Genomic DNA, 14,361 nt, shown 5'->3' with positions numbered 1-14,361 from the left:
CGACAACACCAGCGTTACTTCTGACCTCAATTTTCCAGCAGAATTACGAAGCCCTGCATCGCAAAAAAAAAAAAAAACAACAAATCCGTACGCTTCTCGCTGCCTCCCGACCGAGCGCGTTCGCCTGAATGACTGCTCTCTCCCGGGTGTGCTGGTAATCGTCTATTGAGAGCACATTTCCTTATCAGCGTCTAGCACACTGTCTGAATCTGTTATCACAATGGGCCAGATCAGTGCAGGCAGCCCCTCGCTCTCCCGGCTTGAGGCGCCCCGTGAAAAAGAATTTCTGGAGTTGGGTGCCAACCGATAGCCCCCCCCCCCCCCTGAGCTCTTTATCCCCTTAAAGCCAATTCACACTCTGCATGTTTGAATATCTCAGCTCAACCCCTGCCCTCCCACTCCCGTCAGGCACTCATCCCCCCCCCCACCTCCTTCCTCCCCTTCTCTCTCTCTCTCTCTCTCTCCCCTCCACGGCTTGCGAGTCCAAGCGTGGAGCGGCGGCGCGCTGCAGCCCGGGCGGACGGGTGGGTGGGATGCAGGTGCAGGCCGGTTGGTTGGAGGGCGAAGAGAGGAGGGGAGGCGTCCATTGTTGGGCTGGACAGCACCCTCTCTCCTCTGGAGCACCCTCTGATGGGTGGGGCGGGGGGTGGGCCCACTGACAATCACGCATCCTAATCTGATTATGCAAATGTCTACTTCAAAAAGCAGTGCGCTGTAACCCTTATTACCCCGTGGTGGAAAGGCAGCGCGAGGGGAAGAGGAGGAGGAGGACGGGAGGAGGAGGAAGCAGCAGGAATGCGCTGCGCCCCCGTGTTTCATTTCATCTGGAATCCAACGCTCAGGCCGAACGATTTTATGTAACACCGTGATATACCTAGTCCCCCCCCCCCCCCCCTCCCCCACTACACGTCCCTCTCTACCACCAGGGGAGGTCTGAGGACGAAACCGTATAGACTTACACCCTCTGAATGGCCACTGACTCCCTCAACAGGGCATTGAATTCAATATTCAAATGCTTTTTGTTTTTCCAGACGCTCCTGAATCCGCCGTCAAAAGGGAATTTACAATGTTAATGAGGGGGGGAGGGGGGGGGGGGCAAAGGATACCCGGAGTTAAGATTTAGTTGCATGTGACACTTCCCAAGAACGGCGCGCCCTCGACGCTGACGATTCCTAAAAGGCATCGTGGACAACCCCCCCCCCCCCCCATGTTCACCCCGGGGTGACCCCTGTGGCCCCTTGGCGGCTTCTGAAATCAGCTGCCTCATTGCCGGGTACAAGCCTAAAACAAGAGACTGCAGCCATATATATACAGTATATACACACACACTGTGACGGGATCCCCTCATCCTGAAGTGTATCACACACATGGCGTGGTTGCATGTTGAGACTTTAAATAGCATTAAAAACAACCCCTGCAAAAGTCCCAATGGTGGGGGGGGGGGGGGGCGCTAGAGGGAAAGTGAGGGGATCATTTGAAACAAGGACATCTGCACAAGATCTTAAAGTCAGCACGCTTCATCCTCATGTGCATTCGTACCAGATGTGCAGTTCTATGTCTTGGAAGAGACATTGAGATGTCTGCAGCTACCACAGAACTGAGCGGAGTTGGGGGGGGGAGCTGTAAGCAAACGTGCCTTTAAAAGGGTTCCACACCCTCGGTTCCACTCCCGCTCCCACACTTTGTGCGCACGGAAATTCTTGCTCAGGCTCCCACGTGCACACACAACATCCTCACGTGGCTCCGAGCCCACATAGCTGCCCCATCTCTCCAGAGCCAACTGCAATCTTGCTTTCTAAGGTCCGTTTCTACTTCCCCGCCTCTGTGGACTTCTGGTTCATGTTACGGGCTACTTTTGTTTCTCCGCTGACACAGCATAACCTTTCACCACTCGGGGGTGGGCTCGTTACATAACGTGTCACGCAGGACAAAGAATAGCTACGAGCCAGAGTTCAGCTTTGTTTGGTTAATGATTATCTTTCTAGGAGCAGCTTTAAAAAAGAAAAAAAAAAAAAAAAAAAGGAGGGAAAAGACTTATAGCACAGTCGGCCTCTCACCAGGACAAACAGGCGCGATGGAGCCGGGGCAGAGTCTCTCTGTGTGTGTCCTGCTGGTTCTTTGCGGGACGTGGAGCGCAAGCGGGGGGAACATTTTGGTGTGGTACACCGAAGGCAGCCACTGGATCAACATGAAGCCTCTGCTGGAGACGCTGGTCGACAGGGGACACCAGGTGACGGTTCTGGTCCCGAGCACGTCCATGTTCATGAGCACCGAGGAGCCCTCTCGCTTCGGCTACGAACCCTTCAACGTCTCCGTCACTATGGAGACCATGCAGAAGTTCATCAAGGACTTCCTTCAGTTCTCCATGTATGAGATGGATCACATGAGCTACATACAGATTTATGTCAGATTCATGGACATGATGAAGGACAACTTGAAGTATTCTTTGATCTATTTGGACGGCGTGGTGAAATCTGAACCCATCATGAAGAAGCTGAAGGAGGGGAAATACGACCTTCTCCTGGCGGACCCGGTCTATCCTGGCAGTGACTTAGTAGCAGAGATGTTGGGCATCCCCCTGGTCTTCTCCTTACGGTTTTCCATAGCTAATAACTGGGAAAGACACTGCGGTCAGCTCCCTGCTCCTCCTTCCTTCGTACCGGGCGCCATGAGCAAACTCACCGACAAGATGGACTTCTCTGAGAGAGTGTGGAACTTCCTCTTCTACGCGCTGCAGGACATCGTGTTAGAAAACATTTTTTGGAAAGAACTCGATAAATATTACTCCCAAGTCAAAGGTGAGTCCAGGGAATCTTCGGATTGACTGCAATGCTTTTAGATACAGTCCCTTTCGTCAACACGTTGGCAACACTTTCCAAAATAGCAACTGTCATCTATTACTTGTTGTTTCACGACAGGAACACCCACCAGTGCCTGTGAGACGATGGGCCGGGCAGATATCTGGTTGATGCGAACCTACTGGGATTTTGATTTCCCTCGTCCTTCCCTCCCTAACTTCAAATTTGTTGGTGGAATTCACTGCAGACCGGCCAAACCTCTGCCAGAGGTACAGGGCCGTCTCTACTTATCACAGTATTAATATGTCATTACACCTCCTCCACAATGTGAAAAATTGCAGTGTGTTTTGTGTTCCAGGACATGGAGGAGTTTGTGCAGAGTTCTGGAGATGCCGGCATCGTGGTCTTCACCCTGGGATCATTCATCAAGAACATCACAGCAGTGAAGGCAAACATGATAGCCTCGGCCCTGGCTCAGATCCCACAAAAGGTCAGAGGACAAGTTCACCGCGTTGCAACACAGGGTTGCAAAACAAAATGCAGATGCACTTCCCATGTGCGACGTGGAGAACAATCGAATCAAAAGCAGCTGTGCATTCCAGCGGTGCATGTTTTGAATTAAAATGAGGAATGCACACAAATCACTGCTGTTTACATTGAGCATAAAGTTCCGCCGTTTAACATGAACGTGATTTTTCATCGGGAAAACTACACTATATTTGAGGTAAAAGCATCACCGGTACAAAGATAGTCCCACACGAAGCCAGTGACAGAGGCTGCACAGATGTGGGAACGACAGTCTCCAAGCCTTCCTGTGTCGTCTTTGGGCTTCCTGACCCCTGACCCCTGACCCGTCGTGAGCAGTGGCAACAGGGCAGAATAAGGATAAACACGATAGCACATCTTTATGCACAGACATCACCATGGGAAAGGAGCTTCGATTAACTTAAATGACCCCCCCCCCCCCCCAGCAGCTTGGGAGGCTGCAGGAGGGAGCTCGTCCCGATCATCTTAAGGCGGATAACTCACTTTTACTCAGTGCTAGGCCCGTACCACACGTGAATGGACATTTTGTTGCACACGTGGCCGCCCTCTTCTACAAGTTTCGACCTTTGTCCACACCCAAACAGCGTTGGAGGTCACTGAAAAAAATAGTTTTTAGGTTATCAAATGTGATTTAGCACCACGTGACATTCAACTCCGTCTCCTCAGAACCGCATGTTGAAGTGTCCTTGAGACACTGATCAGAGAAAAATGGCTTGGGACGTTTTAAATACAGAGGTCAATTTGCATGCGTCTACACACGCATGTGACCACTAAAAAAATAAGGTGGGAGGTGGGCAGCCAAAACTGATTTGAATTCAAATGAAATGTTAGAGTGACCTGTTTGAATCACGATAGCATGACAGGGTGTAAGAGTAAGAGATAAAAAGAAACAATGGACCCCAATCACACTGGACAGATTACCAAGTTAATCATTTCTAAATGGAAAAACTAAACTTTGTGCAATTTATTTGGCAAGCGTTGATGTACTTTTAAGCAGTTTATTACAGAATATAAGAGCACTGTGTTATTTTGCGTGTTTCTCTTTTGGTTTAAAGGTGCTGTGGAGATACAGTGGAGAAAAACCATCAACTCTGGGTGCAAACACCAGATTATACGACTGGATCCCTCAGAATGACCTACTGGGTGAGTAATGCTTAAAGAAAACACACAAAGAATGTTTCAGTGAACTTTGCTTTTTCCTCTGAGACCAGTGATTATATCACATTTATATTATTTATAATTACAAAGTGGTATTCATCTAGTGAATAGTATGTCATAGTAACTAAGAAGACAGGTCCACAAAACAAAGCTGTCTTCATTCCATACAAATGTATTAACTATATACACAATGTGTATGTCTTTGTACTGATTTAAAGTGCTTAATATCGTCATAAAACTAGCTTTTATGACGCCAACTTGTGGAACACGCGAATGTTGGACGACGTCTCTCCCCTCCAGCCTCCAGCTCTCTGGTTGCGTGCCGTACCGTGAACAATGAACACAAAAGGAAGTCTTCGCCTGGATATCCCGTTGCTAAACAGGAACCCGGGAAATAATGGCAGTTGCCTGCAGACGCTAGACCGTTTTTTTCAAACCGATACCCCATAGGGTCCAATGGTTGTGCCCAACGATGACAGAAGGGTCCGAGAGGCGAACTGTGTGCCGCTTCCTGGAGATTTTTCCAGAACCTCGATTTTTCCAGAGGCTCTGATTGTCTTAAATGGAAGACATTGATGCGTGTTTGTTCTGCATTTTGTGATTTTTTTTTATTACCCGCGTCAGGTCACCCCAAGACCAGAGCTTTCATCACCCACGGTGGCACCAACGGCATCTACGAGGCCATCTACCACGGCGTTCCCATGGTGGGAATACCCATGTTCGCCGACCAGCCGGACAACATGGTCCATGTGGCGGCAAAGGGGGCTGCAGTCACCGTAAGCTTGAACTTCATGAAGAAGGATGACCTCAGAGACGCAGTCGACACCGTCGTCAATGAGAAATCGTGAGTTGTGTGACAGACTAGAATGAACAGAATGACTGCTTTTTACGGAGAGCTTCCATCACGTGAGCGATTGAAGACATAGCATGAAGGAGTTCAATTACATTAAAATGTATCATGTCCGCTTCCACAGGTACAAGGAGAACGCCTTGCGGCTGTCCAGGATCCACCACGACCGGCCGATGAGTCCTCGGGACGAGGCGGTGTTCTGGATGGAGTTCACCATGAGAAACAAAGGGGCCAAGCACCTCAGGGTGCAGGCCCATGAGCTCACCTGGTACCAGTACCACAGCCTGGATGTCCTGGCCTTCGTCCTCGCCATCAATCTGGTCCTCGTGCTCCTCATTGTCAAGACCTGCAGTTTGTGCTTCCGCAGGTGCTGTGGCAGAAAGGCAGCGACAAAGAGGAAGGCGGAGTAGCTGAGTATCTGGCTGAAAGAAAAAGTGATGGGTGAAAATACTGTTAAATTATGGCTTAATTTAATGTAATGTAACCACAAAACCCCGGATTGCAATGTATGGCTTGGGACCACTCAAAAACCAGTGAAAGAGCACATGAAACACTCAGGGAAAACCCTTACAATGGCCAGTATCCTCATAAAAGTCTGAACAACGTTGTTATATTTGTTACAGTTGCGATGAGTTAATTAGTGTGATTTAGTAGAATCAGCGTCTGCCCACCGCTAATCCAGGCCTCCATCCATGGCTGCATGCTCAAGGTCTTCTCCTGGTTGCAGAGACTCGCATTGTCAATTCAATAGAGGCAATATCATTATTTTCTTGTAATACTGTACCGCTTACTGAATCAGTGTGTACAGCATAGTGAATCAGTGTGTACTGCATACGGAATCAGTGTGTACTGTGTGTGTACCGCATACTGAATCAGTGTGTACTGTGTGTGTACTGCATACTTAATCAGTGCGTACTGCATACTGTATACTGCTCTCTACGATGAATGAATGAATGAGTGAATGCTCACACAGTCTCAATGCAGTAGACATAATGTAGACTTAATGCAGAATGAACAGATGCTACATTTTGCAGCAATGCCAGTAAGGCGCTCGGAGACGCCTGCACAGAGCTGACATCATCATGGATGAAAGTGATGATGTCTGCGCATGTGAAAAGCACATCTTAAGGGGGGGATGAGACAATTGTTGATTGATTTAATCAAACATTACAGCAGTGATCTAGTTTCACTTGTTTATGTCTCTATGAAGTTGAGTTCAGGTCAAACTGAGGTGGAAACCCTTTTTCATTCTGTTCATTTAATTATTCTATTAGGTTATTGTGTTGTGTTGTGATTTTTATATATATTTATACACACAGATGGATCCAAATATAGAATATTACCATGTGAAACAAATAGCATATGTAACGCTCTTGTATTAAAGCATTTTTTATCCATCAGTAAAGTTTGACTTTTTGTTACATTTATGTTTTATTCAAGGATTAAAAAACAAAACTATTAGTTGGCAATCAACATGAAGCAGATTATAAAAAGCAGATCACCATTTGATTTCACAATTCTGGACCCGGAGGAATCATGGACATGCACCGAGTGAAGACTACACAGGACGATATTCCTTAAAAAAAAACATTCAAACTGTCAAGAAATGTCTGCATCATCTAATAGTGTAAATAGAAAAACATGTTCCATTCCTTTGTAACGTCTTTGCCTGATTGGTAATAACACTCTTTTGAGGGCTTTAACCTACAAAACAAAAAACATCACCAGAGAAAAATAAAGCCTCCTTCCATGTAGAGCACAGGATGAGTGCGCCCTCTAGTGATTGAACGTGATGAAAGGTGATTTAACGTGAACAAGCTCCCCTCTGTCTTGAGTCTGTTTCTACTTTCCGAGCTTGGATCATGGATCATCATTACTATTATATGTAACTAACACTAGATAATACCCAGCGGGTTTGATTTTTTTTTATTCAGTTAATTGTAATATATAATGCATTTTTGATTTCCTGCCTGCTATTAACTGGAAAGGGGTTAATGGAAAAATAAGGCTTTCAGTCAAATGATCTCAAACTGTGGTGGCCACTAACTCACAAGACAATGAGTGAGTTTGGAGGGGTAAACATCACCTGGTCCAGTTAGTGTTCTCCCAACCTTCAACGGTTTTTGCTTGACTACATTACCCATATGCCCTAGGGGCATGACAAGGGCTTCAGACTGGGACCAGGAAGTGCGAGTGGTGCAAGAGTGAATGCAGAATCTTGTAAATCTGAGAATTTCTTTTTTTTTTGCAAACTAACAAAAGGTGTTCTTGCCCCTGACGATGTGCAATTTCATGAGAACTAGTGAAATCAGCAGCAACATTGAAAGCTCGGTTGGCCGACGGCGTGGCGCCGCCGTCTTATAAGGTGTTTTTGTTTTGCTCGACTGCGTGATTTCGAATCCAGGTGGCGATCTTTTAATAAATGTATGTTCTTTTATTGATTTCTTTATACGTGTCAGTGATGTAGTGCTCACGTATACAATCATACACGCTGCATTGGATATGGGATGCATTTTGAACATTTTCAGCAATATGTTTGCGAATGTGTGACGAATCAGGTGACCGAGGCAGACAACATCTGCCGCTGTCGGGGCAAAACAAACACGCACGCGTAGCCAAACCAGTAGGTTCAAAAACCAGTAGGCACGTAACACCGGTCGTCAAAAATACGCTCGTTCCCGTGGGCGTTCCTCCAAAATACTGCAACGTTCTGTGCCAATAAAGGGCCAGTTTATCAAAACCCGGGTTTATTGTTGTCGGCCACAGCCACGCCATCCCAGTAAGAACTACAACTTCCCACAACTCCCCGCAATTCCCACTTCCTCTGTTCCCCATAAACTACACACATTACCCCGGGAGGGGCGGTACCCCAAACCCTGGCCCAAGTAACAGAGTAAGTAATCAGAACCATATTCACATTTAGAAACTTAAGACACGCTACAATACGCTCGCTCCCGTGGGCGTTCCTCCAAAATACGCTCGCTCCCGTGGGCAGTTATTTAGCTACTTCCGTTTTCGCTTTCGTGTTGTGTTGCGGCGTTCGGTTGTGTTGTGGCATTTGCGATTGTCTTGTGGCTTTTGTATTTTGTGTTGTGGCGTTCACTGTTGTGCTGTGGCATTTGCGGGTGTGTTGTGGCTTTTGTATTTGTCTGAACCTTCTCGGCCACCGTACTTAGTTATGGTTGCATTTCTTTTTTTTTAATGAATATTCAATGATATTTCTGGGGTTATTTTTAAGAAATGGTGATCTGCTTTGGATCAATATGGGCGGGGCGTCTTTATATTTGACGTCCGGTACGGATTTAAGCCGTCCACGGCATAGGTATTGTTGTGTTCAAATAATGAAGAAACATTTGAATTACATTGAATACAATCATAACTGTACATTGGTATTATCTATTGATTACAGTTTCAAAATTACAGTGATTTTACAACAATCACATTACTTTATCGAATACATATCTCCAGAATCATGATTGTATTTTGTTGTACACTAAATGCATTTTATCTATTGTTAATTTATGAACCTGGTCGTCAATTTATTTTTTAATATCCTACAGTATATATCTATGGTCCACGGGGCGCATCTGATCTTGATCTTTGCCGAGGAACCTACTGGATCAGTCCCGCTGTGAATCTGGAGACCGCCCCGGACTTTTCTTTGTGGATGTGTTCCGGAGTTTATGAGACCTCCTCGGGAGGGGAGTGCTGTTGCTCCCTGGGTGGCTGATTACATAATGGTTCATGCTGCATGAAGATGCACTACGAGCCAGAGTTCAGCTTGTTTGGTTAATGATTGTTTTTCCAAGAGCACCATAAAAAACAGGGAGAAGACTTATAAGCACAGCCGGCCTTTCACCCGGACAAACAGGCGCGATGGAGCCGGGGCAGAGTCTCTCTGTGTGTGTCCTGCTGGTTCTTTGCGGGACGTGGAGCGCAAGCGGGGGGAACATTTTGGTGTGGTACACCGAAGGCAGCCATTGGATCAACATGAAGCCTCTGCTGGAGACGCTGGTCGACAGGGGACACCAGGTGACGGTTCTGGTCCCGAGCACGTCCATGTTCATGAGCCCCGAGGAGCCTTCTCGCTTCGGCTACGAACCCTTCAACGTCTCCATTTCTATGGAGGATATTGAAACCATGTTTGAGGAGTACCTTCACTTCTCCATCTACGAGATAGATCATATGAGCTACGTGCAGATGTACATCAAATACATGGATTTGATGAGTCAAGACCTCCAAAATGCTTTAAAGTATTTAGACGGCGTAGTGAAATCGGAACCCATCATGAAGAAGCTAAAGGAGGGAAAGTACGACCTTCTCCTGGCTGACCCCATCTTCCACGGTGGTGACTTAGTAGCAGATATTTTGGGCATCCCCCTGGTCTTCTCCTTAAGGTTTTCTCTTGCCCATCACTGGGAAAGACACTGCGGTCAGCTCCCTGCTCCTCCTTCCTTCGTACCGGGCGCCATGAGCAAACTCACCGACAAGATGGACTTCTCTGAGAGAGTGTGGAACTTCCTCTTCTACGTGCTGCAGGACATCGTGATTGATCATGTAAACTGGAAAGTACTGGACAAATATTACTCCGAAGTCAAAGGTGAGTTACTTAAATACAAGATTTCTGAGGAAACAAAGGAGATAAAGGCCAATTGTGACCACATAGATATGGATTAATTGCACTGGTTCTATATAGTGTCATTGGTGTCAACAATGATATTTTCAGTAAAGATTTGACAGTTTGCCATTTCATTGTAAATACACAGCTTTCATTACTTCTTGTTTCATGACAGGAACACCCACCAGTGCCTGTGAGACGATGGGCCGGGCAGATATCTGGTTGATGCGAACCTACTGGGATTTTGATTTCCCTCGTCCTTCCCTCCCTAACTTCAAATTTGTTGGCGGAATTCACTGCAGACCGGCCAAACCTCTGCCAGAGGTACAGGGCCGTCTCTACTTGTATTTTTATGTCATTACACCTCCTCCACAATGTGAAAATGTTCCTCGGATTGCAGTGTGTTTTTTGTTTCAGGATATGGAGGAGTTTGTGCAGAGTTCTGGAGATGCTGGCATCGTGGTCTTCTCTTTGGGATCATTTATCCGCAACATCACGACAGAGAAAGCAAACATGATAGCCTCAGACCTCGCCCAGATCCCACAAAAGGTCAGAGGACAAACTAAGAGCCAATTGGAATGAAATGAAAAACCTCCAAGAGCATTTTCAGTGCCACAGTATTGCGCTCTCGGATGGACTTGATTTGTCACATGAAAAGAAACATCTCAAAGGCTCTTATTTGCACATATTTGATCTATATAGTGCTTAATGTTTTTTGACTGGATCTAAAGTAAGGTCAAGGATTAAAATTGGTCAGCAGCTGATAATAAATGGTGGTTAAGGTATAACAACATGCCTTTCTATTTTGGCTGAGTAAGCATAATGGGACAGGAAATGAGGGAAGGTGAATACCTAAAAAGGGTTTTCAAAACTTAGTATAAGGCTGAACCATGTAGACAGTGTTTAAAATTGTTGCAGGTACATACAGCTGCAGTGAGGTAATTTTGGTTCATTAGGAACCTGTGACGGGCCAAATTACATGTATGTAAGAAACTGTCCCTCAGTCATGCCAATGGATTTCCTGCATCCCAGAAAGAAAAAAAAACATTTATATCTTTGTGTCGAACAGCCCAATCAAATTTCATTATTTTACAATTAAAAGTACGCTATGTATTTTTTTCATTCTCATTGTTTAAACATGCATCCTTAAATGTACTGCCACAGTAAACTATGACATAGATGCAGCATTGTATCTAACTATCTTGTTTGTAGGTGCTTTGGAGATACGGCGGAGAAGCCCCAGTGACTCTGGGTGCCAACACCAGAATCTACAACTGGATCCCACAGAACGATCTATTGGGTGAGTAACATCGCAACATCTTATAGATCTTTCTCATTCGTTAGTTTGACAAAAAAAACAAAATGCTTACCGACCAAATGAGAGAGGAACACATTGAGATCCTTCTTTGGCGAGAAGGAGCACGTCAATTGAGATAAACCAGATTTTTTCACCACAGTCACAACACGCATAAGTACGGCCTGATATTTCAGATCCAGGTTTCTAAACCGCGTATCTTGAATACTTTGTTCCTCCCCATGTGATTTTTTTCTATAGTGCCAGTGAAGGTTTCTTAACTCTTTGTACCTTATTAGGTCATCCAAAGGCCAGAGCTTTCATCACCCATGGCGGGGCAAACGGGATTTATGAGGCCATCTACCACGGTGTTCCCATGGTGGGCATGCCCATGTTCGCCGACCAGCCAGACAACATGGTCCATGTGGCAGCCAAGGGAGCTGCAATTAATGTGAACTTGAACTTGATGAAGAAGGATGACCTCAGAGATGCACTCAACACCGTGATCAATGTAAAATCGTAAGTTACTTTTCCTAAGATCTCTGTGTGCTGCCTCATAGAAATCAGCATTTTTCCGCAACTTATTAAATAGACTTTCAAAAAAGGCAGCAGGCGGACAAAATTATGTTTCAGCGTATTTAGCAATTCCAACGACAAAAAGTTGTTTAAAATACCGACGTACCGTGATAGGACTTAGTCAGGTCGAGACATTTGAAGCCACCCACTCCACCGAGGTCCAGTCGACTGATCCGTCTGGCCTTGGGTCATGAAACACGAGGACAACTTTGTCTGATATCAGAGGTGTGTCCAAATTCTCTGAAGGGAGTCAAAACACATTTTTAGTGGACGTTGGGTTCTGCCAAGGCGGATTGTGCGAATAATCTTCACGCATAGGATGTCCCAGGTTTCAGCTCCAAGAGAACAGACGCAAGTTGGCAAAAGACCAAATTAACATTTAATGTCATTCCAATAATCATCAAAATATGGTTAAACAGCTCTCAATATGCTGACGGTGAGCCAATGGTGGTGACAACGCCAACCCTGAAAACCACTCCAGAGATTATGTGTCTGAACACCCTGGGATTCACATAGGTGCTGGAAGCTGTTGCTGAGTAGAAGGGTGTCTGGAATTTGCCAAATGCCACCCAAAATCTTAGCCCAGAGGAGCAGAAAATTGATTGAAGGATAAATGTCTTGCGTTTGGAGAGGTCACATTAGTACAGCAGTAGAAAGAGTCTTGGCCTGATATATTATGTCAGTTCAATTACCACTGAACAGTTTCAAAGACACTACAAAACAACTGGCTTAGCCTTTCCCTTCATGTATTGCCATTTCTGTGGATTATTGAGTTTTTAAAGACATTATACCAAAAGATTAACTCTTATTTTTTTGATCAAAGAAAAGTAATGCAACAAAATTAAAATATATGAAACACAGTATTTGACACCCCCCCCCCCCCTTTTATGTCTGCTTCCACAGGTACAAGGAGAACGCCTTGCGGCTGTCCAGGATCCACCACGACCGACCAATGAGTCCTCTGGATGAAGCGGTGTTCTGGATGGAGTTTACCATGAGAAACAAAGGGGCCAAGCACCTGAGGGTGCAGGCCCATGAGCTCACCTGGTACCAGTACCACAGCCTGGATGTCCTGGCCTTCGTCCTCGCCGTCAATCTGGTCCTCGTGCTCCTCTTTGTCAAGACCTGCAGTTTGTGCTTCCGCAGGTGTTGTGGCAGAAAGGCAGCGACAAAGAGGAAGGCGGAGTAGCTGAACTTAGATGTAGCCGGCGAAAAACTGCTGGGAAGAAATCCATATTGTCTTGTTGGTCTAAATTATTCTATGTAACCATTATGCCCTGGACTGTAATTGATGGTTTTAGATGGGTAATCAAACTTTGAAACAATTAAAATAAGAAAATGTTTAAAACATCTGGTTATGCTGTTAAGCATGTAGCATGTGCTTTACTTTGTTCTACATTCTATGAGCTTAGAATCTAACACTTGAGTGAAATAATTTCTATCCTCCACATGTGCATATATCAGGTATTTGCATGCAGTGTACACACAGATATTTGCTCTTCTGGCTATGGCTAGAAATTGCAGCTAATTTATTCACTGCATTTGAGGCCAATTAAACCTCAAATGATAAGCGATTATAGTTTGGTGTAAAACACACAAACAGGTTTCATTATGTGCCCTTGGGGAACTCCGAAACTCCAGCTTCAACTTCAAGTTAATCCAATGGTGGATTTTTACAACTGTTTCTAATGAGGAGATACCTTAGTTGACCAAAGTTAATACCTTACATAATATAATATAGTTTAAGAGATAGAAAATATATAACATTACAAAATGTTATTGCTCACAACGTGTTTTAACTTTTATTAACTTGAATTTACTTGAATTTTACTCAAACACTGTCTTTGTATTTTGGCACCCTGACGTCTGATTTTTTTTTGCAACCAGAAACATGACCGAGCTTAACACAAATTGTGTTTTTTTTACTTTTAGTCTGAATTTCCACAGCATTATTGGAGCAAATCTATATAGTGCAGGAACACCATCCATCTTCAATGCACATCCCTTTAGTGGCACAAACGAGCATCCCATCATATTCACTACTTCTTTGACAAGAATCCTGCATGATTGTTTCTGCTGATGTTCTTGTTTCCAAGGTGGCTCATAATGCTGCGAATGTATATCGTTTGGAATCATTAATGTGTGTGTGTGTCAAACAATTAAAAATATTTAATCACAATTAATCGCAAATTCTAAATGTCCCTTCATATATATTTTTTCCATATATTTTGTTTCATTTTAATGTTCTTATCAACATGGAAAAGTGGATTGGCTTGATTTATGCAAATATTTTATTTTACTGAAAAACAACATTGCCAAACAGGGCGATACAAAATAAAACTAGAATGTGCACATTTGAGGTAAACAAGGACTCAGCCTATAGTGCCGTTAACCCACGGCTTAATATTTTCTTTTTTTCAAGTTTCCTGTGAACAAAGCAGTCAGGCCTCTTATTTAAGAAACAATGAACCGTAACACTTAGGTTACCAATAAAAGGTAAGCCTTCTACTTCTTTGCTTTC

General features: G+C 44.8%; 1 protein-coding gene across 2 annotated transcripts; it reads left to right on the top strand.

Moving 5' to 3' along the window:
* Window positions 1–1,900: 1,900 nt before the first annotated feature.
* On the top strand, window positions 1,901–13,988 carry LOC119224732 (UDP-glucuronosyltransferase 2A1-like). Of its 2 annotated transcripts, XM_037481994.2 has the most exons (7): window positions 1,901–2,798; window positions 9,326–9,952; window positions 10,146–10,294; window positions 10,388–10,519; window positions 11,183–11,270; window positions 11,564–11,783; window positions 12,744–13,988. In XM_037481994.2, exons 1-7 carry the CDS (start codon window positions 1,970–1,972, stop codon window positions 13,027–13,029), a joined length of 2,331 nt encoding a protein of 776 aa, XP_037337891.2. In that variant the 5' UTR covers window positions 1,901–1,969; the 3' UTR covers window positions 13,030–13,988. The 2 variants fall into 2 exon arrangements, with proteins under 2 accessions (XP_037337891.2, XP_062418506.1); XM_062562522.1 differs by lacking the exons at window positions 9,326–9,952; window positions 10,146–10,294; window positions 10,388–10,519; ... (1 more) ...; window positions 11,564–11,783; window positions 12,744–13,988 and adding exons at window positions 2,919–3,067; window positions 3,157–3,288; window positions 4,400–4,487; window positions 5,127–5,346; window positions 5,477–7,167 and having other exon boundaries at window positions 1,902–2,798.
* The last annotated feature ends 373 nt before the right edge of the window (window positions 13,989–14,361 follow it).

This window comes from Pungitius pungitius, chromosome 5 (assembly GCF_949316345.1).
Source record: "Pungitius pungitius chromosome 5, fPunPun2.1, whole genome shotgun sequence".
Lineage (NCBI taxonomy): Eukaryota > Metazoa > Chordata > Actinopteri > Perciformes > Gasterosteidae > Pungitius > Pungitius pungitius.
Note: the sequence above shows the minus strand (reverse complement) of the source record. Positions and strands in the feature narration are given on the sequence as shown.

Bases quoted from the DNA above. Each gene is read 5' to 3' on its own strand.
- LOC119224732 (XM_037481994.2), top strand. From the start codon at position 1,970: ATGATTATCTTTCTAGGAGCAGCTTTAAAAAAGAAAAAAAAAAAAAAA. The intron at 10,520-11,182 runs GTCAGAGGACAA...TCTTGTTTGTAG, and splicing joins TCGCCCAGATCCCACAAAAG to GTGCTTTGGAGATACGGCGG. The intron at 11,271-11,563 runs GTGAGTAACATC...GTACCTTATTAG, and splicing joins CCCACAGAACGATCTATTGG to GTCATCCAAAGGCCAGAGCT.